The sequence below is a fragment of the Seriola lalandi genome, unplaced genomic scaffold, assembly GCF_002814215.2.
Source record: "Seriola lalandi dorsalis isolate HSWRI2012SDOR001 ecotype SW California unplaced genomic scaffold, Sedor1 jcf7180002054983, whole genome shotgun sequence".
NCBI classification, from domain to species: Eukaryota; Metazoa; Chordata; class Actinopteri; order Carangiformes; family Carangidae; genus Seriola; species Seriola lalandi.
Window position 1 is genome coordinate 1,443,209 of NW_019525532.1, and position 26,473 is coordinate 1,469,681.

General features: G+C 42.0%; 1 protein-coding gene across 2 annotated transcripts; it reads left to right on the top strand.

The window, feature by feature from the left end:
• The first annotated feature begins 482 nt into the window (after positions 1–482).
• Positions 483–26,373, top strand: capn1 (calpain 1). Of its 2 annotated transcripts, XM_023396859.2 has the most exons (23): positions 483–636; positions 4,289–4,339; positions 4,641–4,968; positions 7,051–7,120; positions 9,424–9,542; positions 15,802–15,935; positions 16,744–16,912; positions 18,541–18,624; positions 19,433–19,518; positions 20,343–20,417; positions 20,748–20,908; positions 21,552–21,712; positions 21,843–21,854; positions 21,950–22,161; positions 22,274–22,313; positions 22,423–22,488; positions 22,585–22,642; positions 22,792–22,856; positions 23,087–23,155; positions 23,375–23,453; positions 23,625–23,741; positions 23,863–23,921; positions 24,049–26,373. In XM_023396859.2, the coding sequence occupies exons 3-23, from the start codon at positions 4,711–4,713 to the stop codon at positions 24,073–24,075; spliced, it is 2,121 nt and encodes a 706-aa protein (XP_023252627.1). In that variant the 5' UTR covers positions 483–636; positions 4,289–4,339; positions 4,641–4,710; the 3' UTR covers positions 24,076–26,373. The 2 variants fall into 2 exon arrangements, with proteins under 2 accessions (XP_023252627.1, XP_023252626.1); XM_023396858.2 differs by having other exon boundaries at positions 4,289–4,968.
• The last annotated feature ends 100 nt before the right edge of the window (positions 26,374–26,473 follow it).

The following is a 26,473-nucleotide window of genomic DNA, read 5'->3' on the forward strand; positions in this document are numbered from 1 at the left end:
AAGCGTCCGGTATTGCGGAAATCAATGTAACCAAACCGTTTGCAATACAATTCTGCATGACAAAACTTTAAAGGAATAACATTTCAGTGCTTTTAGGTGTCCAACATGGAATATAGAGGAGATGAAAAAAGCCAAATACACATGTTATAAAAGTGAATAATTATTACCGATGCATTAATGTGTATGCAGCCGTTTAATGTTGCATCTATATTAGCACTGGAAAAAAGTAGACAAAGCTACTGTAGACACGCATGATAATGCACATTTTGGGAACACATATTGTCTCATTGTTAAAACCTAAGCACATCGAATGTCCAATTATGTCCATGCAATTAATCTAACAAAACTATAAAACATCTACATGAAAAACAGAGAGTATTAAGCCCTCCCTTCCAGTACAGTTTGTTGTGTGAATAGCGGGCACTGCGCAGGCGCACTGTGAAGTGGGCGCATTAGATCCAATAGACCAGGGCAGAGGTAGCGGGGCGTCTCTAAATAAGCTAAATAAGCGCTGGTAGACAAGAGCAGGGGAGGGGACGGACCTACACTAAACATGGAAGGGGGAAGAGAAAGTCAAGTAGTATGTTAAATGTCAAAACAACTGCTTTTTATTTTTTTAAGGAAATACCCTTCAAGGTAAATATGAAATTCCTTCACCAACACTGTTTTCTTTCTTTGTCGTGTGCTGCCAGAAGCTGTAAATCTTGAAATATGTTTGACACCCTAGTCGGAACTTTCTTTTCTTTTTTTTTCTTTTTTTCTTTATGAGGAGAGCTTGAGGTTTGTGAACCGTTGCACTGTGAAAACTGTGACCTATCGTATAAACTCAACTTCTCGCATTAAGATCAGACTGGTACAGATTTCAAGGCAGCACCAAAAACCGTGAAATATGCTAATGTGGCGCGGTTATTTCCGCGAAATCTCTAGTTTTTTTTCCGCTTGTATTTAATTGTGCTCGGTGAAGACGGATACTATAGCTTTGATGGAAGGGAGGAGAAACGACATGGGTCGCTCAGCTGTTCGCGTTGATCAACTTGAAAAAGTTGCAGCTTTGAATACAGCTGGATATGTTATCTCCTCTCAGGGACCGCACCTACCATCAGGACTCCATGCTTATCTGTGTGAACCATATGCCCATCTAAAAGTTTTAATATGCATGAACATAAGCTTTAACGTGCACTTAAGTGGCCTGATTATCAATCACAAAATCTACTGAGTGTTTTCAGTTTTCAGTCCACTTTGATAAAAATCACTCCCATAGTCAGCATTTATTCCCCTTCAGTGGACACTGTGTGTGTCTAGTTCCTCTGCATGTCTATTTTCTGCACGGCTTCAAAGCTAAAAGACACTTTGGATATTTCATTTCACAGGGTTTGGAATATGAAGCCCGCATGCAGAAATACACTGAGGCGGTCAGAATGCTTACTCATGGCACAAACACTGCACATCACACACCCTCAGGCATTACTTAAGTTATTACACTCAGCATGAATTTAAGCAGTCTGAGTCCCTCACTGTGTGGTGAGGAGGGAACCGCTTGCAATGTTAGACTCAGACACATATCAGCAGAAAAGCAGTCATTACACACACTCTACTGACGTTTGTATTGGTTTCAGAGTCTGTGTTTGTCTGCTGGTAGACTCATGTGACCCCTGTGTGTCCCCCTCTCTCTGCATATACTGTACATTTTTCCTCCTTGTAGCTGCATGACCCATATCTTCTTTCATATTGCATAATGACAGCTAATAATAACATAATATGTGTGCAGCCTATAGTGATCATGTTGGTCGCATATGGCAGCCGTTCATTACTCACCCTGTTATTGAGGAATTACCATGTTGATGCCTTTGGAGTTATTTCAATATGCAGCTGTGACATAACACATAAACACACACTGTTATGGTTCAGCTGAGAGCATACATTTCCATTTAAATGAATGAGCTCCCGCAGAGTTGTTTTCGTGTATTATAATTCAGCTCTTTGCTGTTAGACTGTAGTTGCTGGTGAGAAAGCCCAGAGGCTTCTGCTTACAGTATCTGCATGGACATGTGGTGTACTGCTTGTCGTTTCTCATAGATGTGACTACCTGCACTGAAGTGGAGGATATCTATGAGTGTGTGAGCGTGTTTCACATGTGAGGGGAAATAAAATATTCATCATATCCAGATTGAACTCGCGTTGGGTCTGAGTGCGCCCCGATAACATGCAGCAGAGATAAAACCACCAAAATGGCTGGGATGTTCATGAAACATGTTATACTTTGTTGTTGATTATAGTGATTGTAGCAAACCTACTTCTGCTGATTTTCTATAATAACTGCTATTACAGTCACTAAAATCATTATTTGCAGTGTTTCAGTGTATATGTATTTTACTATAGGATCTGCAGTAATAGTTGCAGTAACAGTAGAAACAGTAGATTTAGTAATAGTTCATTTTGCATGGACATCCTTGGTCCAGTGGGGTGAAATCTGTATTTTGCATGATTAATCTACTTTTTATTCTTCAAACGAGGTTTCGGTGTTATATACGTGAAACTCAGCACACATTGTTCCAGGTATAAAGAAACATGGTCTCCCTGACTCATGGCACGAACCTAAACTGCCTCTCGGAAGTAGAATTTCACTTAAAGTCAGAGGTGTTCATGTGCAGAGTTGCGTTCAAGAACACTGCGGTTAGTGCTAGAAACAGATTTAATGTGCTCCTGGAAGAAGGAAAGGCTTTGTTTGTTGTGTGAGTAAGGGGAGACTGAAGACAATGTCCATTTCCTGTTCTGCTGCTTCTTATATGTTGAGGTCAGTTTTATAGGCTACTTGTCTGCAGACATGTGATCACTTCAGCTGTATGCTGCAGCTGCTGTCTTATATTCATATGCGGGCTGTGACAGAAATAAATAAACAACACACACAGTGGTGATAGTCTTAGTGACAGTAATAGCATTCATAGTGAAAGTAGTAAGAATGCAGGGTGTGATGTGAAATGTCTCATGCAAATAACAGTAACGTAGCTTTGGTTCCAAGGCCAAAGCAATACTTTATTTGGTACTTTATTTTGAAAAATATTAAAACAGGAGCTTCACCTGGATAAAAAAAATTGAAAAATGTTTTTTAAATCAGACACTGGCTGATCCAACAATAAGTAAAGAAGAGTGCAGATGACTGAAGTTAGATACCCAAACCTAACTGATACTGTTAGTGGTGGCAAAAGAAGCCATGGCAGTGGAACAGCAGAAACAGTTTTGGATATTGTAGTGGTGGTAGGAGTCATGGCACCAGCAGCGGAAGCTGTAGTAGTAATAAAAGCATTCACTCACACAATTTCTCACAATAAAGCAACTTCTCACACTCTGTAAAACAACAGTCCTGGAAACGACTGCACGCTCTGTTCTCTGGCTCCGTGAGCAGAAACATTTTGCAGTCAGTGAAGTGAGCCATGTTCAATGGGTGTGGTTTTCAGCGGGCAGAGGAAACTGTAACAGGGCTCCGCTCCGCTGTCTGTGCCAAAACTCTTATTCAGCTTCTGACACGATTGATAGCCGAGGCTTGAAACAGGAAGAGTGTAAAGTTTTGATAGCTCGGAGTCGAGGTGGTCGAAAAACAGAGACGGAGCTGGAAGTGAATAAAAAAAAAAACAGGAGAGCTGTTAAAAATGAACATGTCTTTGGTGCACATCTGTGTATCCGTGTGTGTTGGGCAGAAACGCACAGACGGAGAGATGCACGGCGATGCAAAGACAAGAGGAACTGAGATGAACTCTCCGGTGGCACTAATGACAGTTTACACTCCCGCCTCCCGAGCTGTGCTTAATTAAAGAGTCGGAGAGAGCTTTTGCTTGTTCTGCTTCTTGTGCTCTCCATTGTGCATGAAGATTCACTAAACACTGAACCACACCCTCTGTTAGCTCAGTGCGCTGTAAATACACTTCACACATGCACAGAGGCCTGCCATTCACAGACCATGTTTAATACACCTGTCTGATGAGACCCCGACTCTCTGACTGATACTGTACACGTTCAGCACCGTGCAGTAAAAGTAGCACTGGTACGCCTGTTGTGACTAATCTCTTTGCTATGCAGAGCTAACGTGTGTGTGTGTGTGTGTGTGTGTGTGTGGTTGACTGAAGAAGCAAGAGAAGCCTCAGTTGTCTTTTACACCCTGAATGTGTATATAGAGGGTGTATACAGCTTATGCTTTTTTTTGTGTGCTATACAAAGGTATAGAGCTCTGTATGGACACGCCTCTCTCATTCTTCCTCCGTTCAGTGTCTCACTTCTCACTTCTTTCTTTTAGGGGTTTACCGGCTGGTGATCGCCGTTGATCGGAACAGGATCTGCATTTGCTGTGAGGACGACATCTCTCTCTCTCTCTTTCCACAGCTTCTACACTTGTCATTGTTATAGCATCTGAAGCACCCAGCTACAGCAGAACCACAAGTACCGCAACCAAGCTACAGCCTGGTCTCGTCAATATTTAATAGCTCCTTAATGGCCACTAATGTTTCATTCTGATTTATGATTGAAGCCATTTCCACCTTATATCAGATATACGTCAGTGCCACTGCAGTGCTTTTTGTACAAGCTGTTGATGCAATAGGTCACAGTTGCCTCATTAATTATTGACACATCCTAACATCTTATTGTAGTTCCACGCATATAAAAATATCCAGCAGAGACCGACAGTCGACCCCTCACTGTTAACCCCACAAGCTCAGGATGGTGGAGGAGCGCATTTACGCCACAGGCATGGCCGCCAGGCTCAGGAGCCAGTGGGATCGTGACGAAGGTCTGGGACAGAACCACAACGCGGTGAAGTTTCTGGGTCAGGATTATGAGTCTCTGAGAGCCCAGAGCCTCCGGAGTGGGAGGCTGTTTGAGGATAACCTGTACCCGTGCGCTGCGTCATCTCTGGGATTCGATGAGCTCGGACCAAGATCCTCCAAGACCCACGGAGTCCGCTGGATGAGGCCCACGGTGAGGATCTGAGTAATTTTGAGGTGTCCCAGCTGGGATATTCATATTATTTTTTGAAAAAACTAAATCTTCATTGCAGCAAGGTCATGAGACACACAGTTAGGTTGTAATTTCATTTCAGTCCTCTATCAAACTGTTGACATCCAATTAGCCGGACTGTGCTGAATAAACCCTACAGATCCCAGTGGAGTCTTCTGTCACAGCATGAATGAGCCGACCCAATTTATTGAGCAACATATAGGAGATAATCCTGTAAATATTCCTGTGACCATTTCAAATTAAAAGGTAGTGTTTCAATAGACAGAAAAACCTTCATTTCTTAACAGGGCTTTTATTGTGAAACATTTAAAGGCATACCATGTGCATAAACAGTCAGATGGGATTAAAGGACGACAAAGTGGATCATAATAGGACTAGAATAATACTCAAGATGAGTTTTGGTATCGGCTACATAAATCCATGGCTGCCTGGGAGACATAAAAACACACATTCCACACCCTGGAAATATTTGGCAAACTTTGGTCGACTGGCTGCAACAACAAACTGTATATTACTGTATATTATATGGGATAATTTGTACATGCAAAAAAAAAAAAACAGGTATGATCCTTTAACTTAATGAGTTATGGAGAAATCCGTGAAGGAAGCATGGTCACGAACTTTCTACCTGTTCCATCATCCTATAAAATCCATCAGACATCGACCGGTGACTTCAGGAGTCGATGACACTCTCTGTGGTAAACCTTCCTTGAAGCCTTTTTTTCTTTAAACCTTTTAAAATATTTGTGCCCCTCCAAGCATCCTTGACTTTCATCTGTTGCTTGGTAACTTAAACTTTCAGTCTGGAATAATTGGTAGATATTATTTTAATGCTCCAGTAACACCAGTCAGGAATCCTGTTTGGTGCAGTTTAGGCCTTGTAAGTGTCTCAGGGAGGAAGCAAGTGTATCAGAGCTTTCTCTTCATCTTGATTTGTGCCATCATGCCTGTCTCTGTGTCTCTCCCTCTCTCAGTCTCACTCCATTATAAATACACCAGGGTGCTTTGTGTAGCCGAATATGACACCAAAGAGCTAAGTGGGGCTGTCTTCATTAGGTGTTATCACGGCAGCCCTGAACACAGCACACACTCATTACTGTCTGATTTGCACATACCGTGACAGGTCGCTGCTGTCAGCCCTGTGAAAAGCGCAGCGAGACGAGTCGTGATCTTAAAAGCTTCGGAGGGTCGTGATCGGCTACGTTACTGCAGCTCCCATTTGAGTGTGAACATGTGTATGTCCTGTGTGTGTGTGTGTGTGTGTGTGTCTGTCTCTGTTCAAAAGCTTCCCGGGGGTGTCGTCTCCCCAAAAAGTTGGATGTTTCACAATGCCTGCACCACAGGATCTGTAATATCGACGCTGCATAAGTGGATTCATGGCGTTCACAAAAAAAAAAATCTGTGCTCTGTGTGAGCCTGAAAATGGACAACTAAAGTCTGTGTGCGGTGCTTAGAGTTTCTGTGAATTCAACCATGTGTCTACTGGTTTGTGTGCAGCTGTGTGTGGGGCGCAAGGACAAATGGAGTATTTCTTTTTATAGCTTCACCATTCAGGGTTTCTCACGCTCAACATGCTGAGTTGAAGATGGTTGGTGAGGCAGGGAATACTGGGAAAGAGACACAAGAATGTAACATTGTTTTCTTGAAGTGTTAATTACTTTACTTCCACCAGATCCAGATTATTATCCGGATCTGCACCAAATTGTGAAAAAAAAAAAACTCATAGATGTCAACATCCAAATATATGTCTGATTTTTTTTACATCAAGATCCATAAATCCATATCCAATCCCTAAATCTTGCAATGTTAAGGATAGTGATAAAAGAATTCCTGGATCCGACCCTTTCACTGGATCCACACCAAAATTGAATGGGTTCTTCCTTCCTTCCACCAAGTTTGGCGCAAATCGGTTCAGTATTTTTTGTGTTATTCTTCTGACAAACAATAACTGACACAGCATGTAAAAACAGCAAATGTATGTTTGATAAATTTGTATCCAAAGAGAAGTTCAACCAACCTCATTTGTCTCTTTGTTGTCGACAGGAGTTCTGCAAGAGGCCCGAGTTCATTGTAGACGGAGCGACTCGGACGGACATTTGTCAGGGAGCTCTGGGTAAGTCCCATTGGAGGAGATCCCAACTGCTTCACTGTTATTATTGTGTGATTCAGCTACTTGAGGAGAGGAGAGGGAGAGAGAGAGAGAAGTGATGTTTAATCTGCAAGAAAAGTTAAAGTGAGGAATGCTGGCAGCCGGTAAGTGAAACAGGTCATCGACTGGAAGGCTGCCAGCTGCAATCTGAAGTCTAGGTGGTGAAGTCTGGAGCTCTCCTCTTCCCTTTTAGATCCACAGACAACATGACCTTGAGTGAGACGCTGAACCCTTAACTAAGCCTGGGATAATAATTGATTTAAGTATATATTTCAGTGAAATGATTAACTGTCATCACCCTGCCAGAGATTTATATTAAGAGGTGAGCGTGGGGTTAGGGGGAAAAAATGAAATACTATGACAGTGAGCTGAAAACACACAGGTAACAATCAACCATTTAAAATCAGTTTGGAATCCATTAGCCACTACGAGCTGTGTTTTCAAATGCTAATGATCTTCTGGTATGAGACAAGTCAGACTTGTAAACATACAAAGTTTTAGCCAGTTGCCTCCATAGAAAGAATGAGAGAAATGAATAACCATTAAAGATGTGCTGCAGCTTGTTTTAAATTATTTTTTAATAATTTCACTGACTTGCGAAAGAGAGATTTAAAAGAACTGAACTAAACTGAGGCTGGAAACATTAAACTGCTACACTTCCTATAATGCAGCTTGATAGCATCTCTTCTTTCGATCTTCACTGTCTGGAAAATGCACATATTGCAACTGTTTTAGTTGTACTCTCCTTGTAAACTGATGTTGATGTATAAAACTGGTGGAATACTCTTTAAAAATTGCATATTAGGATCATTTTGGCCAAGATTACCACTCTATTGGAAAGGGACAACAGGTGAAAATCAGCTGACTGGCATACTTGCATTGCCTGTGTCAAACACATGACTTCACCAAACTAAATGTGTCGGGATTCCTCCTTTCATGTGCAACTACCAGTCCAGGCTTCAGCTGTAAATAAGACTGAGCACTTCAGTCAACACACCAGGTCAGAGACAAACTGAATCAGGAGGATATGAGTGGCAGATGGAGAAGGATGGACAGAAGGAGAGAGTTAAGAGTCAGCCCAGCAGAACCAGTAACAGCTGATTGCCGGAGATGTTTCCTGCATCTATAATTCATGCTTTGTTTCTCCGCGTCACATCTGTAAACAAGGCCACCCTCCCTCTGTTTGAGGAGCTCTGGCGGCGCAGGAAACGACCCCCACCATCTCCAAATGAAATAATTCAACCCCCACCTCTCCCCTCCTTCCCCTCGCTCCCACAGGAACAACTGCATTGCAAAACAATAACCCCATAAATGTTGAGCTGGAAAACATCAGGCATCACTTTGTTTTACAGGCCAAAATGCACCATGACTGAGTGGCCTTTTGTCCGTGCTGAGGGGTTATCAATCAGAGCAGCAGCTGCTTTCAGGCGCTGTTTATATGACAGATAAGAATAGAAATGTGTGGAAATAAAAGTGAAGCAACCTGTGCTTTATTTCTTGAATTGCTCCCGGTCTAGATAAAAAATGGCCCTGTGCATCATTAACCAGCTTTTATAGATCCAACACTGGTTAGAATGAAACAGAAAGTTTTGAGAATAGTGACGACACTTGGCATATATACAGATATGAGGATAGACCCATCAAAATGTACAACAGAGCAGATTACACAGATCCTGCATGCGTGGTGAAACTGTGAAAAGAAAACTAGTCACTCAGGGTGTTCCCTGTCCGGTCACTGAGAAACTTATGCAATACAGTATATCATAACTACTGAGGCTTAAACCGACAGTGTGATTCTGACTAATAACATCAGTGGGAGACTCAACCCCTCTCCTAAGTCCACTGGAACAAGTGCCTCTCCCATTTACCTGAGGGCAAAGCTTGTTCAAACATAGTTCCTGACTCTTGCCTTCACTGAGCTGTTAAAGGGTGGATTCGATGTTTGTGTCCTACAGACGCACTTCAAGTTTTATCTCAGTGGTATGAGTGAGTTATGTAGACCACCGTGGAAAGAAAAGCACTGGACTTCATGTAGAGGTGAAGGGTAGCTGTTTTTTAGATCTTTATTTACATGGGAATGGATTCGCTGGAACCAGTTTTATTTGAAATCCAGCTCCTGTTTTACATAAACAACCTGCTGCGACTCTTGTTAACATACAGTCAGTGTATCATGGGAGGGCTGAGTCAAAAGCTTTGGCATTCATGGCTGGTTCAGGATAATAAAGCAGTGCGTGTGTGTGTGTGTGTGTGTGTGTGTGTTTCCACAGGGGACTGCTGGCTGCTGGCTGCCATCGCCTCGCTGACCTTAAACGACACCATCCTCCACAGAGTGGTTCCTCACGGTCAGGGCTTCCAGCAGGGATATGCCGGCATCTTTCACTTCCAGGTGACAACACCTTCACTTCCTGCATTTACCCCTCAGGGACGCAGCTGGCCACCCACGTGGTTCAGTGTCACGACGACGTCTAGTGCCAACATCAATTTGACGTAGAATACCGGCAAACTCGGTTTTAAGTTGTCTAACAAAATCCAATGTCCTCCAAATATTAGCGTATGGTGATCGAAACCCAAAGTCTGCTAAACGTTGCTCCCCGCCACTGTGTCCCCTCCTCTAACGGCTGGCCATCCCATCATGCTCCATGAGGGAATCGTGGAACTCGTAGGCTAAACCAAAACGTTCACAAGACCCTCGCAAACTTATGAATTCTACTTACTCATATTTCTCATGTCTGCACAAGCACTGAGCCAGGTGGATGAAAAACCATTTGGACATAGAAAATGAATGGCAGCCAGCAGCTCTGCCCAGCTCACCTCCTTTTGGTGTGTTTCTGCCCCAGCTCCTCGTTTTGTGTCATTTCCTGTTAGGAACGCCAAACATGTTGTTTGTTTAACTTTACTCTGATCCATTACAAGAAAACTCTTTTCACGTTCAACAGTCAAAGTCATATATTATTGGCTGTCCGAACCATTTTTATGCACAAAACAATGAGCGGCTTACCGATTCATGTTAATACAGCGACAAACACTCATGCTATTGGCCACTAAGCAGCTCTCACAGCGTGGGACATAGCGCTGAAATGAAAAGTACAATATGATTCTAAACTGAATCCATTTGGATTTTAAATTGCCATTTAAATAAATAAGCATTTGCAAGGTGACACCTTGTGCTCTGGAGGTTGCGATAAGTTGTGGCCATTTGTCCTTTTTTTCTGATGTTGTATAAAGCATGTAATGTTTATCATGGTATAGCAGATTTATTGAAAAGTAATTGGTTGATTATTTGATAGTGAGCAATTGTTGAATATCCCAGTGAGAGTGAGGATTTAAAATAGTAATTCTTCTGTCATAAGCTCCACTGAGTCAGTCAAGATCACTGACCTTATCCACACCCAGTCAGTCAGTCAGTCAGTCAGTCAGTCAGTCAGTCAGTCAGTCAATAAACTTTACCTGGGTGGATTCGAATGACCAACACCCATTTCTTTATCAGATGTAGAATTCTGAAACCTAGAGAAGCTTAAATCTGTCAGTCACATCTATGAAGACAAAACTATTCTTAACAATCACACCCCGTCCCTCCCTCAGATATCTCTAAAGGGTCACCTGTCCGGTCTACCGGACCAGTCGTGCCGCCGTGTGACGTAAACACTAAATATTTGTTCTTTTGTTCTGCCTCTTTGATGCGAGCCTCTGGCAGAGAGCGCGGCCTTATCAGCTGAACTTTGCTTTGTATACAAAACCAACACACATTCAAGCAAACACTCAAAACCACAGGTAAATTTGAGAGTGTAGCTGCTTGCACAGTGACGCTGTGACACAGGTGTTGGCCACATCGTAAAGCTTCTTTATGCTGCCGTCAGTGAGCAGATGAACGTCCACATTATACTCCAGTGTTAGACGGGGAAATCTTGCAGCAGTGGTTTCAGTTTGAATGTGGCGTATTTTACCACCAACATGAAGGAACAAGGTTGAAAAGTTGTGGCTTAAAGGATGCCTAAGGAGAGTGTGTTCGGGTATCGAGGGGCCTCTACTACTGAGCTTATTCTTCTCATATTTTGCAACTAATCCTTGCAGTTTATTAGAGCAGTGGTTCTTAAACTTTTTCACATTTTGCTGGGGAACCCGCAGGGACCCCCTCAAGGACCCCTGTTGGTTCCCGGACCCCACTGTGAGAACCACTGTGTTAAAACACTAAATTATTTGTTCCATAATAATGTAGAAATAACAATGTTTGGCTCCAGTGACAGAAACCGGCTCATCTTTTTTGCCACTAAGTGAAACATAAATATAAAAATGTTTTATTAAATTGCTATAGTCTCACCAACAGGACACTGACAGTGGTGATGAAGCTGGAGTTGTTCTGTAAATTCTTTTGATTTATTCAATCAAACATATCATTTTGTCCTCTGTACTAGTGCTTAGGATCTAAGAAAAGATAAGATGTGTCCACACTTCAGTCATCCAACAATGTCCTCAACAATCAGCTGATAGGGCCACTACTGTGACTTTATGCCTCATCAATATACAACACTCGAGAGCTGACTCTTTTTCCTAAGCAGCTTAAATGAGTTTGAACTTCGACTTAATAGCCAGCCGTGGTAATACGGTAGATAACGACATGCAAGTTAAAACTAATGAGAAATGAGCCACTTGAAACTGTTTAAACTTCAGAGAGGATCATGTTCGACTGCAGTGAATCTATCCTCACTCTTACTCATCTGTTAATGATGTGAGGTAGAGCCGTGGGGAGGAGTCCTGTCCGTCCTGTGATCTCACATGCCTCATTATCTGTTAGTGAGTGTGTGTTTCTCCGTCTGTCTGTGTGTGTGTGTGTGTGTGTGTGTGTGTGTGTGTGTGTGTGTGTGTGCGTCGGGTGCACACATCTGGTGCGTTCATCAGTGTTTCTGCAACACAGAGGCGCCTGTGAACCAAGAAGTGTTGCTCTCATGTTTCTGTCATGTTCTCTAGTGCAGAGGAATCTGCCAGAACAGCTGCAGAGAAGAGAGGGCCTGCACAAAACCAGACTTTTATTCTGAAAATTTGTCCCTGCGACCCTCCAGATCTTATTTCACCCACTGATTGCCAATTGCTTAATTTTATGTGATTGTTTTCAACCTTTAATGAGTAAGAAACAAATGAAATAAGATGTTTTTTTTGATGAATAATTTCCCAGCGTCTCGACCTGCTTTGTTGCAGAGCAGTGTGAGCTGAGTCAGCCGCACTGTTTGATGCAGTCAGTGCTCTGCCAGCTAGACTGTCAGCCCGCCAAGTGTTGATGAGGGAGAAAGAGACTAAGAGGGACAGGAGGAAGAGAAACAGGGAGCAGAGGGGAAGCTCTCGCACATCAAAGCTACATGTTACACGCATAGGAACTTGCAGTATAGAACACACATGCACGCACACACACATCCACATCCACAGCGCTCAGCCTGGTTCACTTCTGCTTGATTGCTCAAGGAAGCTATAATAACAGAAATGAACGGATTGATAAATCAAACCAGCTTCTGTGGGCTGCCAACATTTGTGCATGCTGTGTACACACACACACACAAACACACACACACACACACACACACACACACACACATACATATATATATATATATATACACACACACACACAGAGACGCAGGTTAGGCTATAGGTTAGGAGGGAAATCCATCCATCAACCCTTGATTCAAGCGTCTTTGTGTTGGTAGTTGTCGACTTTTTCAGCTTTGTGCTGTAGCTGACTCAGCTCATGTCGAAGGATCGATAAATACCATCACGGACACACACACATACACACACACACACACACACACACGCTCCCATTTACAAATGTCCGCTGGGGCTGGTGACTCAGTTACAGAGGAGTCAGCCAAGGCCTGTTTTTCACTGATTACTTCCAGAGACACTGTTCATTTTTACATTGTTGAATGCAGCCGTCCTCCATATATACACACACACACACACACACACACACACACACACACACACACACATTCGTTGTCTGCCAGAATGAGTGGAAATAATAGTTTAATTTGCTTTGGAGGCTTGGAAATGCATGTGTTTAATGTATATGCACGGAAGCTAAATGGCTCATAAATACACGTGGCTGCCTTTCCATTCAGTGGTAGGAGTTGCCCTAGTTTCACCCTGCTCTTTTTCTGTTGCATGTATGTTGTTTTTCTTTTTAGTATCGGCCTCTTTTCATGGACTTAGCATTGCAGCCAATACATGCTTCTCAGCTTCCTTGTTTCCATTACTTGCAGATTTTCTCTCTCTCTCTATCTCTCTATCTTTCTCTCTCTCTCTCTCTCTCTGTCTCTCTCTCTCTCTCTGCCTGAGCATGTTTCCACTCTTTGTTCACTTCTGTGTACCGTTGAGTCTTCCAGGGATTCCCCTTTGTATAGCTCTGGATCCTTTAAGCCTCAGACCTGGATGAATCATCTCAAACAAAATGTAATTATGAGCGCGGGCAGTGGGAATCTTAATTGGCTTAAGCGGGAAAGAAAAAGAGAAGAAGGACAACAAGCAAGCGAGGGAGGGAGACAGACAGCGGGAAGACGAATAAATTATAAACTAGCAAATCTCAGCCATCAGAAACAAATGAAATCGTTAACTAGGGCAGGATCTGCTTTGATGTTCTTATTATAGCACATACTTTCACACAGAAAGGCTCGAAAGTGTTTGTGAAAAAAATTTCTCAAGCTTTAGAGCGTGCAAGTCATGACACAGATGTGGTAAGATGTTCCTTTCTCTCAGTGAGGCTGGGTGTTGGCCTCACATCGCTGTGAGATACAGACTCTGCAGTGTTACAGCACTGCTCTTCACATCAGACGAAAACACACACGCCGTCACATAGTGTATCCAGTCAAGTCACATAAAAGCACACACGCTGGCAAACTGTTCCCAGATACATGAAGTAGATACATGCGCACACACTCCAGCTGTGTGACTTTTATTTGCCAAATGATCATCTTGCAATTTCCTTCCCCCCTCTCTCCCTCTCTCTTTCTCTCTCTCTCATCTACAAATTGAATTACTTTGACAAAGACACATTTCTTACGCTGTGCTGCTCGCTCTTGTGCAGTCTTATTTTTGCATGAGGTTTATTGTGTTAGTGCCTTGAGGTCTCTGTATCAGTCTAAGTGCAACTGGTTTTTCAGTTTGTATTTGCACAAGCTCTCCCTCAACACAATGTGTGCTGACAGAAAAGCGAAACAAAATGACACAAAACAGGAGTTATGACACACACACACACACACACACACACACCGTCTCCAACATCATTATCCGAAGTAGATGTGATGTAGATGTTGTCTTTTTTTTTTTCGATGTGGTAACTCGTGTATAATGGTTTTATTGTTGGGTCATGCAAGCTTTTGCAAATTTGAAGCATGCAGTTTTTGGTTGTGTCTCTAGGCAACAGCAGGAGCCGACAACGTTGACACTTTGACACTTTGACACTTTGACTTCAGCTTGTTTTGACCCTTTTTGAACCAGTTCTGCTTGTAAGAAAGGCTCTGGCTCTAATTCGTGGCACCACCCACCCACACCCCCCTTTCATGTGTTGTGTTGGTTTCTTCTGCTCCCTGCTGGCCAACAGCCTCACAGCCACGTGTGTGACGCGCCGATGTGGCAAAAATACAGCAATAATTCAGAGAAAGAGACACTTCAGAGTTAATTCAGCCTCTTTAGGGTTGAAACACAAAAGCTTTGTCACATGTTTGTCTTTTTTGTGTGGCCAAAGGTGATGAGTTGCAGACAGTTTTTTCCCCTTTGTCCCATTTCCTGTTTTCTAGATTTCAAAATAATGGAAATTTGAGCTGAGTGAAGGAACATCTGTCTGTTAGTCCGGTCAGATAAATGATAAATTAGACGGCGGCAGAAATATGATACGGCTGATTGATCTACTCAAGTACAATGTTGAGGTGGTTGCGCCTGAGTATTTCCATTTTCTGCTTCTATTCAGTTTCAGTTTTTATTCCACCAATGTTCAGAGGGAAATATTGTATTTTTAACTCCACCACATTAACATAATAACAGAAGTTACTTGTTAGAATTTAGATCAAGATTTCACATAAAAAAACATGATCAGTTCAAACATTATGATGCGTAGATTATAATAGACACACACCACAGTATCTGAAGTAGTCAGAATAACTTCCACATCAGTATACTACAATATTACACACTGCTTACATATTAAGTAATAATCAGTAATAATGATCCAGTAATGTAACAATATAACTCTGCAGGTGTCATGCTGCATAACAAGTACTTTTACTTTTGACACATATTTCAATACTTTCCAGTAAAACTTTTTAATGCAGTACTTTTTTTATAGTGTGTTATTACTACTTTTACTTAAGGAAATTATTTTAATACTTCTACCACTGATGTCAGTTTTTCATCTCCTTCTTTTGCATGATCTTCAAAGCTGAAAATATGTTATTTGCGCCATAAATCCCCCCAAAAAAACTAAAAATCTTTTGTCTTTCCATCCTGTGAGTTTGGTGTGGGACCCAAACTACCTTCCTGCTGATAATATCTTGTGTCCTTCAACCTGCTTCATATATAGTTATTCGTACTGCGTGAGTCTTAATAAACCTTATATCTTATATGAGTTGTCATACTGACGTTTTCTTCTGTCTGTCATGCAGTTCTGGCAGTTTGGCGAGTGGCTGGACGTGGTGATCGACGACCGGCTGCCAGTGAAGGATGGGAAGCTGCTGTTCGTCCACTCTGCAGAGGGCACCGAGTTCTGGAGCGCGCTGCTGGAAAAGGCCTACGCCAAGTAAGACTGACAAACCGACAGGGGGGCAAATCGAGATCCTAATCATCTCTGAGGCAAATGATGCATTCACGTCACGTTGTAAAAGGCAGAAAAATCATATGTTGTTGTTCCGGTAACTTTCTGGAACTTTTAAATGATTTTATCTCTTACTTTACATGCTGGCGCCTACGTTTGGCTTTATCTTTGTGCTTTAAAAGTTGGATTTCAGTTTGCAAGGATTTCTGTGCAACTTCATGAATGAAAAATGAATAAAACAGCATGTAGCTAATGCAAAATTCATTCAGGTTGCCTGAGATGTAGCTCCTTGCACGTCCAAAAGATTTTTGGTTCAAATCTCCAAACTGGATTTAGAAAAGGGAACAACTGCGAGACACATGTCGCGCTGCTCCAGCGGGCAGCTGTGGTCTCAGTTGTGAATGTGTTGGAGCTGTAAAAGCGATGCACATTGTTCATAGACATGTGCAACTGCCAAGTTTAAAGTGAGCGAGCTTCCCGGATGGAGAGCAGAGGGGAAACAGAGGGGCGACGGAGCAGTGGTTGTTATGTAACAGTGAGATTAATGCATTGTTACTCTTGCTCTGTAAGTATGTGGGTGCACGTTCATATATGGTCATGTCGCACAGTGTGGACCTGTGTTTCATCTGAGAGAACATACTTTACCTAACAACTGTCGGGTCTTCTGACTGCATAGTTCATGTTTAAACATCAACATTCATACCAATCAGCATGCATAATTATTTTTAAAATTGTGTGTCCTGTTGTCCACGCACTTTTTGCTTGCTTGTTAATCTGTTGTTAACTGTCCCAGACTGAACGGCTGTTATGAGGCTCTGTCAGGCGGCAGCACATCAGAAGGCTTTGAGGACTTCACCGGCGGCGTGACGGAGATGTACGAGCTGAGAAAAGCCCCCTCTGACCTCTACAGCATCATCAGGAGGGCCATAGACAGAGGGTCGCTGCTGGGCTGCTCCATTGACGTCAGTACTGCACCGTGCACGCATCCTTTAACCCAAGCAAATGGGATAATTACACTGATTTACACAGTGTGTCCCTTTTTTTTTTTATCAAAGCAGCTATAATCTATACATTTATAATAACAATACGGAAAATGACAGTGTGAAAACAGTGTGAAAGGGGTTGCTTACAGAGAATCATCAATATGAAGCTAGCACTTGTGACCAGTTAGCTTAGCCTAGCACAAAGAATGAAAACAAGAAACTTTGCTCTGTCGTACAGTAGAAAAAACCTGCCTCTAAGTTAAAAAATAGTATCAATCTCCTCCTCTCACTCCTCTGGGAAAAGTAATAAGTGTGTCTCCCAAAATGAACTAATTCTTTAACTTCTTTGGAATCGCCTGGTAGAAGAAACACATCAGTGTTGAAAAAGAGATTTTAAATGGTCTGATGTAAAATAATGAAAACAATCCATCATCTCAGTTTTTATTACCTCCAGCTGGGTTTTCTTTAAAAATAGACAGCACTAGAGCCTGTGGAGATGAAGTCAGCCTTTTCCAGTCTCAGTGCTCTTTGCAGCAATTAACTTCTCACTTATATAAATTTTAACCCTGTAGTAATACATAGAGTGCAGAAATGATTACTTGATCAATTGTTTCGTCAACAGATTTAGTTTTTAAAATTGTGAAACTGGAAAGTTACTGCTCCAGCCTCTTAAATGTTGTATTTTTCTTGCTTGGGCAAAAACTTAATTACATATTACAAGTCAAACAGGAGGTAGTCGAGTTTACAGTGTGTGACAGCGTGTACCATCTCACATACTTTTGGTTGATTCCTGTCGGGGGAGGTCAGAGGTCAGGGTTAGCTGTAGAGGCTTTTATATTTTACAGATTTTAAAAAGGGAGCTGCTGTTTCTAGAAAGTCTGGAAAAGGCAGGTCTTGTGTAGATGTCTCCCAGGTCTCACCGCTGGAGCTCGACATGGGTGCTGCACCGGCAGAAGAATGTGGGAAATTTGATCTGGGGTGGAAACCAGGAGAGGGCAGTGAAGTATGAGAAACCTGCGGTGTAACAGTCAGGGACGTTTCTGCAGAGCGGATGTTTGCAGACAGGAGGGACTGACCTCTGTCGGTCTTGTTTAGGGACAGTTCCTGCAGAAATAGTAAAATAAAGAGACAAACGACAAAAAGTAAAGGGAGTTTGGTTTCTGTTTCACTGTGATAAAGTTTAAATGACATCACAAGAGCATCACTACAAAATATATATCATAGTTAGTTATAGTTATTGTTTTAGATGAAGCCAAAAATGAAGTTCTAACAGTGTAAAGATTAAAGACAAATGCTGTTGTGCATGTGAGCCACGTTGCAGCTGACATCATGTTGTGTTTCACCGAAGTCTGGTTACACACACACACACGGCATGACTGCTGCCACGTTTGTGTTCGGATGAGTTAAACCAACACGTGACAGTCATCTCGCTGATGGATTTCTCACCCTGTTAAAGTCTGTTGATGTTAAGGAATGAGCCGTGTCACAGCAGTAACTGCGGATGTCAGTAACCCCGTGTCACATGTGGAGCGAGCGGCGGGCAGATACGTGCTCCTGATGTCGCTTTGCGGACGTCACTGACCTCGACTCTTTTCTGTCGCCCTCAGATCACCAGCTCGCGAGACATGGAGGCCGTCACGTTCAAGAAACTGGTGAAGGGACACGCCTACTCTCTGACCGCTGTGGACGAGGTGAGGACCAATAACTAATGATCTTTTCTGAGAGGCTTTCGGACAAAATGCCACCACCGTTATTTCACACAAGCCAACACAAGAGTGGTGAATTCTCTTGTCAGGCCTTAAAACACAAAGAAACTTTAATGATACTTTTTGGGAAACATGAACCAAGAGAGCTGTAACGATTATTCACACGAGTGAAAAAACTTTAACTGGACTTCTGTCACATTGTTATATAAGTGTGTGTAATTTATATAACATGTCTGGGTAAGTCGATGCACTTTAGCCTGGTTTTATGTGCAAAGGGTTCGTCTAAAAATGAATTCGCTGGTTCCAAAGTCAAGTCAACTAGAAAAAAAAGCTGACGAAAACATATTGTAGAGCTGTGAGTCTGAGCGCAAGTCATTGAATCAGCATTGAGTGTTGACGTATGGAAAGGCAAAAACTATGAGTTAATTCTATAAAATATTACATTTTTATTCAAGAAGCTATAGATTGAAAATCCTAAACTGTGCAGTGTGTGTCATGCTGCACACACTGAGCTACAGAGATCAGTGTTCTGCAATGTTTCCTACAGTAACAGCTCTTTCCTAATTTAATTATCACATGATTAATAAAGAAACAGTTGATGAACATTGTTGGAATCAATGTTTCTGTTGGTTTCTCCCTTTTTATTACGGCGCGTTTCACGGTAACAATTCATTTCGGACACGCATGACTGTGCGCGTGTGTGTGTGCGCACTGCACAACACCACGAGGCAGACGTGGGTCAAGCAGGGACGAGACGTGAATGTCAGGTGGTGTTTTTCTTCCCCTCTCGTAGGTGGTGTACAGAGGAAACATGACCAAGCTGGTCCGCATCAGGAACCCGTGGGGGGAAGTGGAATGGACCGGAGCCTGGAGCGACAAGTAAGATTTGACTTGTATTCTTGTTGATCTAATAATGTGGCATTAAATGGCAACCCATCCCACGCACCTGCACCAGTCAGTGACTCAGACAAACTGATTAAAACTTAAAATTGCATTTAGCTTCCAAAGCTATCACCAGAGGGGTTCAGCTCGGGTGCACAGCTGTCCTCATCAGTGGGTGTGATCACATACATCATGTTGCTATAGTAATGAAAGTGAAAATTACCAGACATTTTCCCCCTGGCGCTGTTATGTCATAGTCTTATTGAGCATTGTCAACACTTAACACGCTGTCCCTGATAAGAAGCATTTGCAACTGTACTGGAAAAGAGAGATGCTCATAATTATTATTCAGTGTTGTGTAACTCTGGAGGTTTTGATTAAGTGAAAATATCATTTACATACCAAAGTTTTCTAAGGTCTAGAAATGGCCTCCATATACTGACAAAGGTTTTCAAGTAACTTTTAACTGAAAAGTTCACTTTTCACCCAGTAAAGCTGAGGAGGCCGACACCCTTTGCAGTTGGACCACTGTGATCCAGACTGAAATATCACAAGAGCAGTTAAATGCACTGCCATGAAATTTGATACAGATATCCACGGTGCCATAAATAACAGGGAGAAGAAAAGAAGAACGGATTGTGTGATCAGAGGGGTGACTGGAGAAGCTGCTTTAGGACAAAATGTCTGATATAAAAGAAACACAAAGGACAAATGATATGGACCAGACAAAAAAAAAGATTTAGCAAAATTAGCAAAGTTTTGTGTCTGTGACCTCAGCACCTCAGTGTCCAGTGGTTGATTTATACTTGTGAAATCCTCAGCTCCAGAGAGTGGGACAGTGTGGACCGCTCCGTCAGAGGTCGGCTACAAAACCGCAGCGAGGACGGTGAATTCTGGTGAGTATACATGAGCATTTCTTTTACAGAAAGGTGGGTGTCAGCCCACAAAGAGTTTTCAGATTTACTCTTTTAACATCCTGTTAACTTTGATGAGTGTATTATAGGATTGAATTTGTTTGTTATGTCTCATCTTTTTTTTCTCCTGAAGATTATTTACAGCTGTTTATGTGCAATAAATAAAATAATCCAGATTTAAGAGAGCTGTAAATATGATTGTATACACTCTTTCATTTCTTTTTACATACCTCTGTATCACTGAAACGAGGTTGAGGGAGGTTGCCCTCTTGTACGTCTCCACATTGTCCTAACAGTGTTTCCATCTCTCAGGATGTCGTTCAGCGACTTCCTGCGCGAGTTCAGTCGCCTGGAGATCTGTAACCTGACAGCCGACGCCCTGCAGAACAACCAGCTGAAGAAATGGAGCTCCTCGCTCTACCAGGGAGAATGGAGGAGAGGCAGCACTGCTGGAGGCTGCAGGAACTACCCAGGTATGAAGCGATGGCGGGCAGGAAAGAGGGGGAAACTGTAAGGTTGCAGATGGAGGGGTGGAAGAAACAGGTGGGAAACTGGAGGTATAAGTGATCTCATTTGATTTTGTTTGCACATTTTGGAGATGAATTCTTCTTTTAAAGGTTTCAGCCCCTCAGAGTTTCGTCAAACACTCGCCAGACCAGCTTTCGGATTCTGTTAAATTCTGTTCCAGGAAGAAGGGAGGAAGGATTTGGATGAATTTAGTGAAGGAATGTGAACAAGTGACTCCCATTTAAACACTGAGTTTTCAAACAATGATCTGCTTTAAAATAAATTTTGGAATTGCCCCAGCACGAACAGAGACATGCATGTCTTCCTAAACTACCGTGACTGACACAACAAAAACTGGGTTCTTATTTACTGTACTACCTATAAAATCCTTAAATAAATCCATTTTAGGTAAGGGATATATGAAAATATTAATAGCTTATCAACGATCCTCCCAAATGTGATGACTCTTGTTGACATCTTGTTGGTGTTTATCTTTCACAAAAGGGCCTTTCAGCGTTCATTAGAAGACACAGTCGCCAATGTGGAAAATAATTACCGAATTCCACGTTAAAAGGAACAATCTGACATTTTTTCACCTCCTGTCTGCAGCAACCTTTTGGCTCAACCCTCAGTTCAAGCTCGTGCTGCAGCACCCGGACGCTCCCGGACAAGCGGACTGCAGCTTCCTGGTTGCCCTCATGCAAAAGGACCGCAGGAAGAAACGGCGAGAAGGCAAAGACATGGAGACCATCGGGTTTGCCGTCTACGAGGTTAGAGCTTACACGTTGTTGTTGTTGTTGTTGTTGTTGTTGTAGTTTTCTTTTATTTAACTTCTCTTTTCTGTGTTTTTATGTTCCTTATCACTTCACTGATGGTAATAAATCTCTTTGCTCTTCACAGGTTCCAAATGAGGTAAGAGCTTTTATATTTTCCCCTCCTGAATAAACAATACACTGTCAAACCTTTTTTTAAAGAGTTTGTTGAACGCAGACTAACTCCCTTCTCAGTTCATGGGCAGGTCGGGGGTCCACCTGAAGCGGGACTTTTTCCTCACCCACGCCTCCAGCGCTCGCTCCGAGCTCTTCATCAACCTGAGGGAGGTCAGCTCGCGGTTGCGGCTCCCGGCAGGGGAGTACATCATCGTGCCCTCCACTTTCGATCCGCACAAAGAGGCCGACTTCGTCCTCAGGGTTTTCTCTGAGAAGCCTGCAGACTCCGAGTGAGTGGCCGCTCTGGGGTGTGAGGGAACTTCGGGCATGAGATCAAGTTTTGGGGGAAGAAAATGCGTGAAAATGAAAGTTAACATTTTGAAAATCTTCTTCCTACGTCAGGGAGCTTGATGATGACGTTGTGGCGGAGCTGCCAACAGAGGTGAGAGGATGAGACACTGTCTCGTAACACATGACGTCTAATGATTGAGTGAATGAGTGAGACATCAAGAGACAAGACGTGCGCTGAAAACGTTTTTTTCGTGTTTCAGACGGAGCTACACGAGAGCCAGATCGACGCAGCCTTCAAGAATCTCTTCAGACAACTGGCGGGGCCGGTGAGCTCGCAGGAAGTGGAGCGGCAGCTTGGAGAAATTGTATATTTATACATAATCATATGTAATGTAAATGTCCTTCTTTGTCTGTGCCAACAGGACATGGAGATCAGTGTCACAGAGCTGCAAACCATAATGAACAGGATCATCAGCAAGCGTCAGTAGCAGCAGGGATCACTCTCAACTGAGCAGTGGAATCACAAGCTTGTGCTTTGCTCAAAAAATTATGGATTCAGTTTTTAAAATGGTTTAAAATAAAAAAGTGTCTTCCCTTTTTGTCTTTCCCTTCCCTTCTCTTGCAAACAGATAAAGACCTGAAGACAGACGGATTCACAAAGGAAGCTTGCCGCAGCATGATAAACCTCATGGACGTATCCTGGAAACAGCGTTAAAACATCAGCTCAGCTTTTATTTTGTTAGATACATGAATATAAACTGAAAAACAGATTTGCTGGTTTGATTTCGTAGCTGTCTGGGTCCTCGCCTTGATGTTGACCTCTTGTGATAACAGAAGCTTAAAAATGCAATGAAACGTTCACTCTGTTGTCGTAGTTGTTGATTAAGAAAGTCACTGTTGTTTTTTTAACTTAACTGGGATCAGACGGACGGCAGTGGGAAGCTGGGCCTGACAGAGTTCCATGTACTCTGGGAAAAGATTAAACGATACCTGGTAAGATCACACTGTGATCTCTCAAACTTGATCTCAAATAGTATTGATTCTGCTTCATGGTACTTGCGTCAGTCTGTTGCTTATTTTGACATCCAGCCAGTGGACTGTTTTGTCTCATTTTTTTTTTGTTTGCTGTCTAAATGCTTTTCCATTTTCTGTGTCTCTTCTTTTCTGTGTGTTATTTCTGACTTTCTCCATCCGTTTGTGCCGCTATGCCAGACCATATTCAGGCAGTTTGACTTGGACAAATCGGGCACCATGAGCTCCTACGAGATGAGGATGGCTCTTGAATCTGCAGGTAGTGTTCCTGTTCATTTTAATATGAGAAAAGGGGAAGGAAAGCACAAGAGGCACTTCCGTTTTTCTTCGCGCGTTCGGAAAGTCTTTCTAATGTCTCAGGGGTTAAACATCTTTTTCTGACACTTTTAATGACTGTTTTGTCAAACTTTTTGTTCCCTTGTGGATTCAGGTTTCAAACTGACCAACCACCTGTTCCAGCTGATCATCCTGCGCTACACTGAGGACGACATGGCGGTCGACTTCGACAACTTCGTCACCTGCCTGGTCAGATTGGAGACCATGTTCAGTGAGTCCCGTTACTGCGCACCTTCAGCGTCTTATACTGTGTCTCCCATACAGTACAATTAGTAATTATAGTAAATGTAGTAATAAGTAACAAGTGCTTCTCTTTGTTTCTGTCTCTGAAGAAACCTTTAAGACCTTGGACACAGACGCAGACGGTCACATATCCCTCACCTTCTTCCAGGTATGGCCACATACTCCCATTGCTATCCATACAGATGACTTGTACTGAAACGCCTGATGTGCATAACGTACCTGTGACTTATTCTTAATTAGCATTCCCTAATTCACATGCTCTATCTGTTCCACAGTGGATTACCCTGACCATGTTTGCCTAGAGATGAGTGGACTCCTTTGTAACTCTTGCACTGCATCCTGCTGCAGCTCCAGGCCCCAGTATCTGTTGTTTCAGAAGTGCCTTTTCTCCACCAGTTCTTCCTCTCCTCCACGCTGCTCGCCGCTGACGCCCTCTGAGGCTGAAGACTGTAAATTCATCTTTACTGTGCCTGTATTATTGGAAACATGTGCCAATCCTAGATTTGTCACCTGTTTGGTAGGAAGTGGTAGGAAGCTTTATTCCTCTAGCCTGGCAGTCAAGTCTGCAGCACAGTGAGCTGCTATGGAGGCCATTTTTTAGCAATACAAACGTTTGTTGAAAGCAGACCTACTCCAGGGGCAGAAATAATGTTATTGATTTAATATCAGTGAGTGGAGACAAAAAAGTTTTTATGGTAAAATAACTTTTACTAGATGTAGCAATATGTAGTTAGCTTGGCTTAGAAAATGTGCAAGCTAGCCATACATCTTTCCATAAGTTCCTGTCTGGGCCTTGCTATCATTTATGTTTATGCTAATTAATCTAGCTTTTACATAGCTTGCTTTTAGAGAACCAGCCTGACTTATAAGAAAGTAAATAAATAAATTATGTAGTCAAATAAATAAATAAATAAATGAATGAACACTACATTTATAAACATAAAATTCACAAAGAAATTGAGAGAAACGTTCTGCATTATTTATTTCAATATAATAATTATTCTTATTCATTATTTCATATTCATTATTCATTTATCTCTTAATTCTTTTTTTTTTTTTAAGTCAGGTTTGGTTCTCCAAGCAGCTATGGTAGCTAGCTTAGCTAAACTTACATAAACTAATCTAACCTCATGAAATGCTTTGTTTCCATCTTGTGCTACACATGTGGCCAGTCAGCTAACTAGCACTAGAAAACTGTGCTAAACCAATAACAATATTTTTGCCTCAAAAACAAAACTTCACTCTGCTTTTGCAGTTTTACCCCAACCAGTCAAGTAGGAAACTGTATGTGAGTTAATGGGTGTAATTGTGCTTTTATCTGGAATGATTACTCTTTAGTGATCACTCTTAATCATAAAATGTACACACAATAAGCACCAGATTGTAAGGGATACTTCTACAATCTCTACACTAATCTGCTAATTGAATTTACTACTTATATATTTTTTATTAAATCAGTGATAAAAACATGTTGCCAGGTCATTGAGACTTCATGTACTTAGGGACAAACTACAATCTGCACAATGGTCCTTTCAAAGTTTTCTTTTCTTTTTTAATGGGAGATGTTTGAAGTTGGGTCTGCTGTCAGTTATCACAATCTCAGTGCCAGTTGTGGTGGACGTGGAGAGCTGCAGAGTGTGCCAGCTTGCTCTTAAGCCTTTTCTATTCAACACCCAACATTTAGCGCAAATGAATGTGCATAATATGTATCTCTACTCGGCCTTTGTAGCAACGCTGCTGGCCTGGCGCTTTCTGTTTACATCTTGTGCCAAACCAAGCTTTTCCCTGAGCATCAAGGGTCCACTCATGAAGCTCCACTGGGCCTTGCAGTGCGGAGACAATGGTGGCGTGCTGTATCATAGAGAATGTGTTGAGTCTAATACTAATCCTGTTTATCTTTAAGACATATCTGCTTATCATTATGCATGGCACTTTTTACAGACTGTTTTGCAAAATTTGAAAAAAAAAAAAAAAATCTTTTAACTTTTATATCCTGACTGGAACTGATGTAGTAGTGTTTATAAAAGGGATGTGCCAGCCTTGTTTAAACTTGCCTTTCAAAGGGAACAGGAACACGTCAGTACTTAAGGTGAAGGTAAACAATTATGCAAGAAGGATGGATATGTTGTATGCATGCAGTGTGAAATGTGATGTGCTGTCTGCCTGCTTGATTTCTGTTCAACCTTGGGAGCAAAATGTTTTATTTGAGGAGTCGTATTACAAAATAATTTGCTACTTTAAGTATGGAGGATGCACATGTAAAGTGTCATAATGTTATCAAGCAGAGTTGACCTGCAAGTGTTTTTAAATAACAAAACTGTCTGTTCTGCCAATTATTTTACCAATTTTTAACTTTTTGTATTTTGAAGCATTTTTCATGTCATCAAAAAGTGACTGTCAAACCCTTAAATTTGTAAAATGCCAGCAATATTGTCCTTCGGTTTTTCGCAGCGTAATGCTTATGCAACATTACCTAATGTTTACAGTGGTAACCTTCTCTTTCCCTTTGGACCCGTTCATCATGCAATACATTGGTTTACTGTGTAGTTTTCTCTGTTAAACTTCAATACACACTTTGAAAATAAACATGAGGAGCTTTTCATGAGGTTCTGAATTAATTATAAATGAATATATTTGTATTGGATCTAGAAATCAAGGCTGAGAAAGGTGTTACTTTCATGGTTGAGATGAATAAGTCAA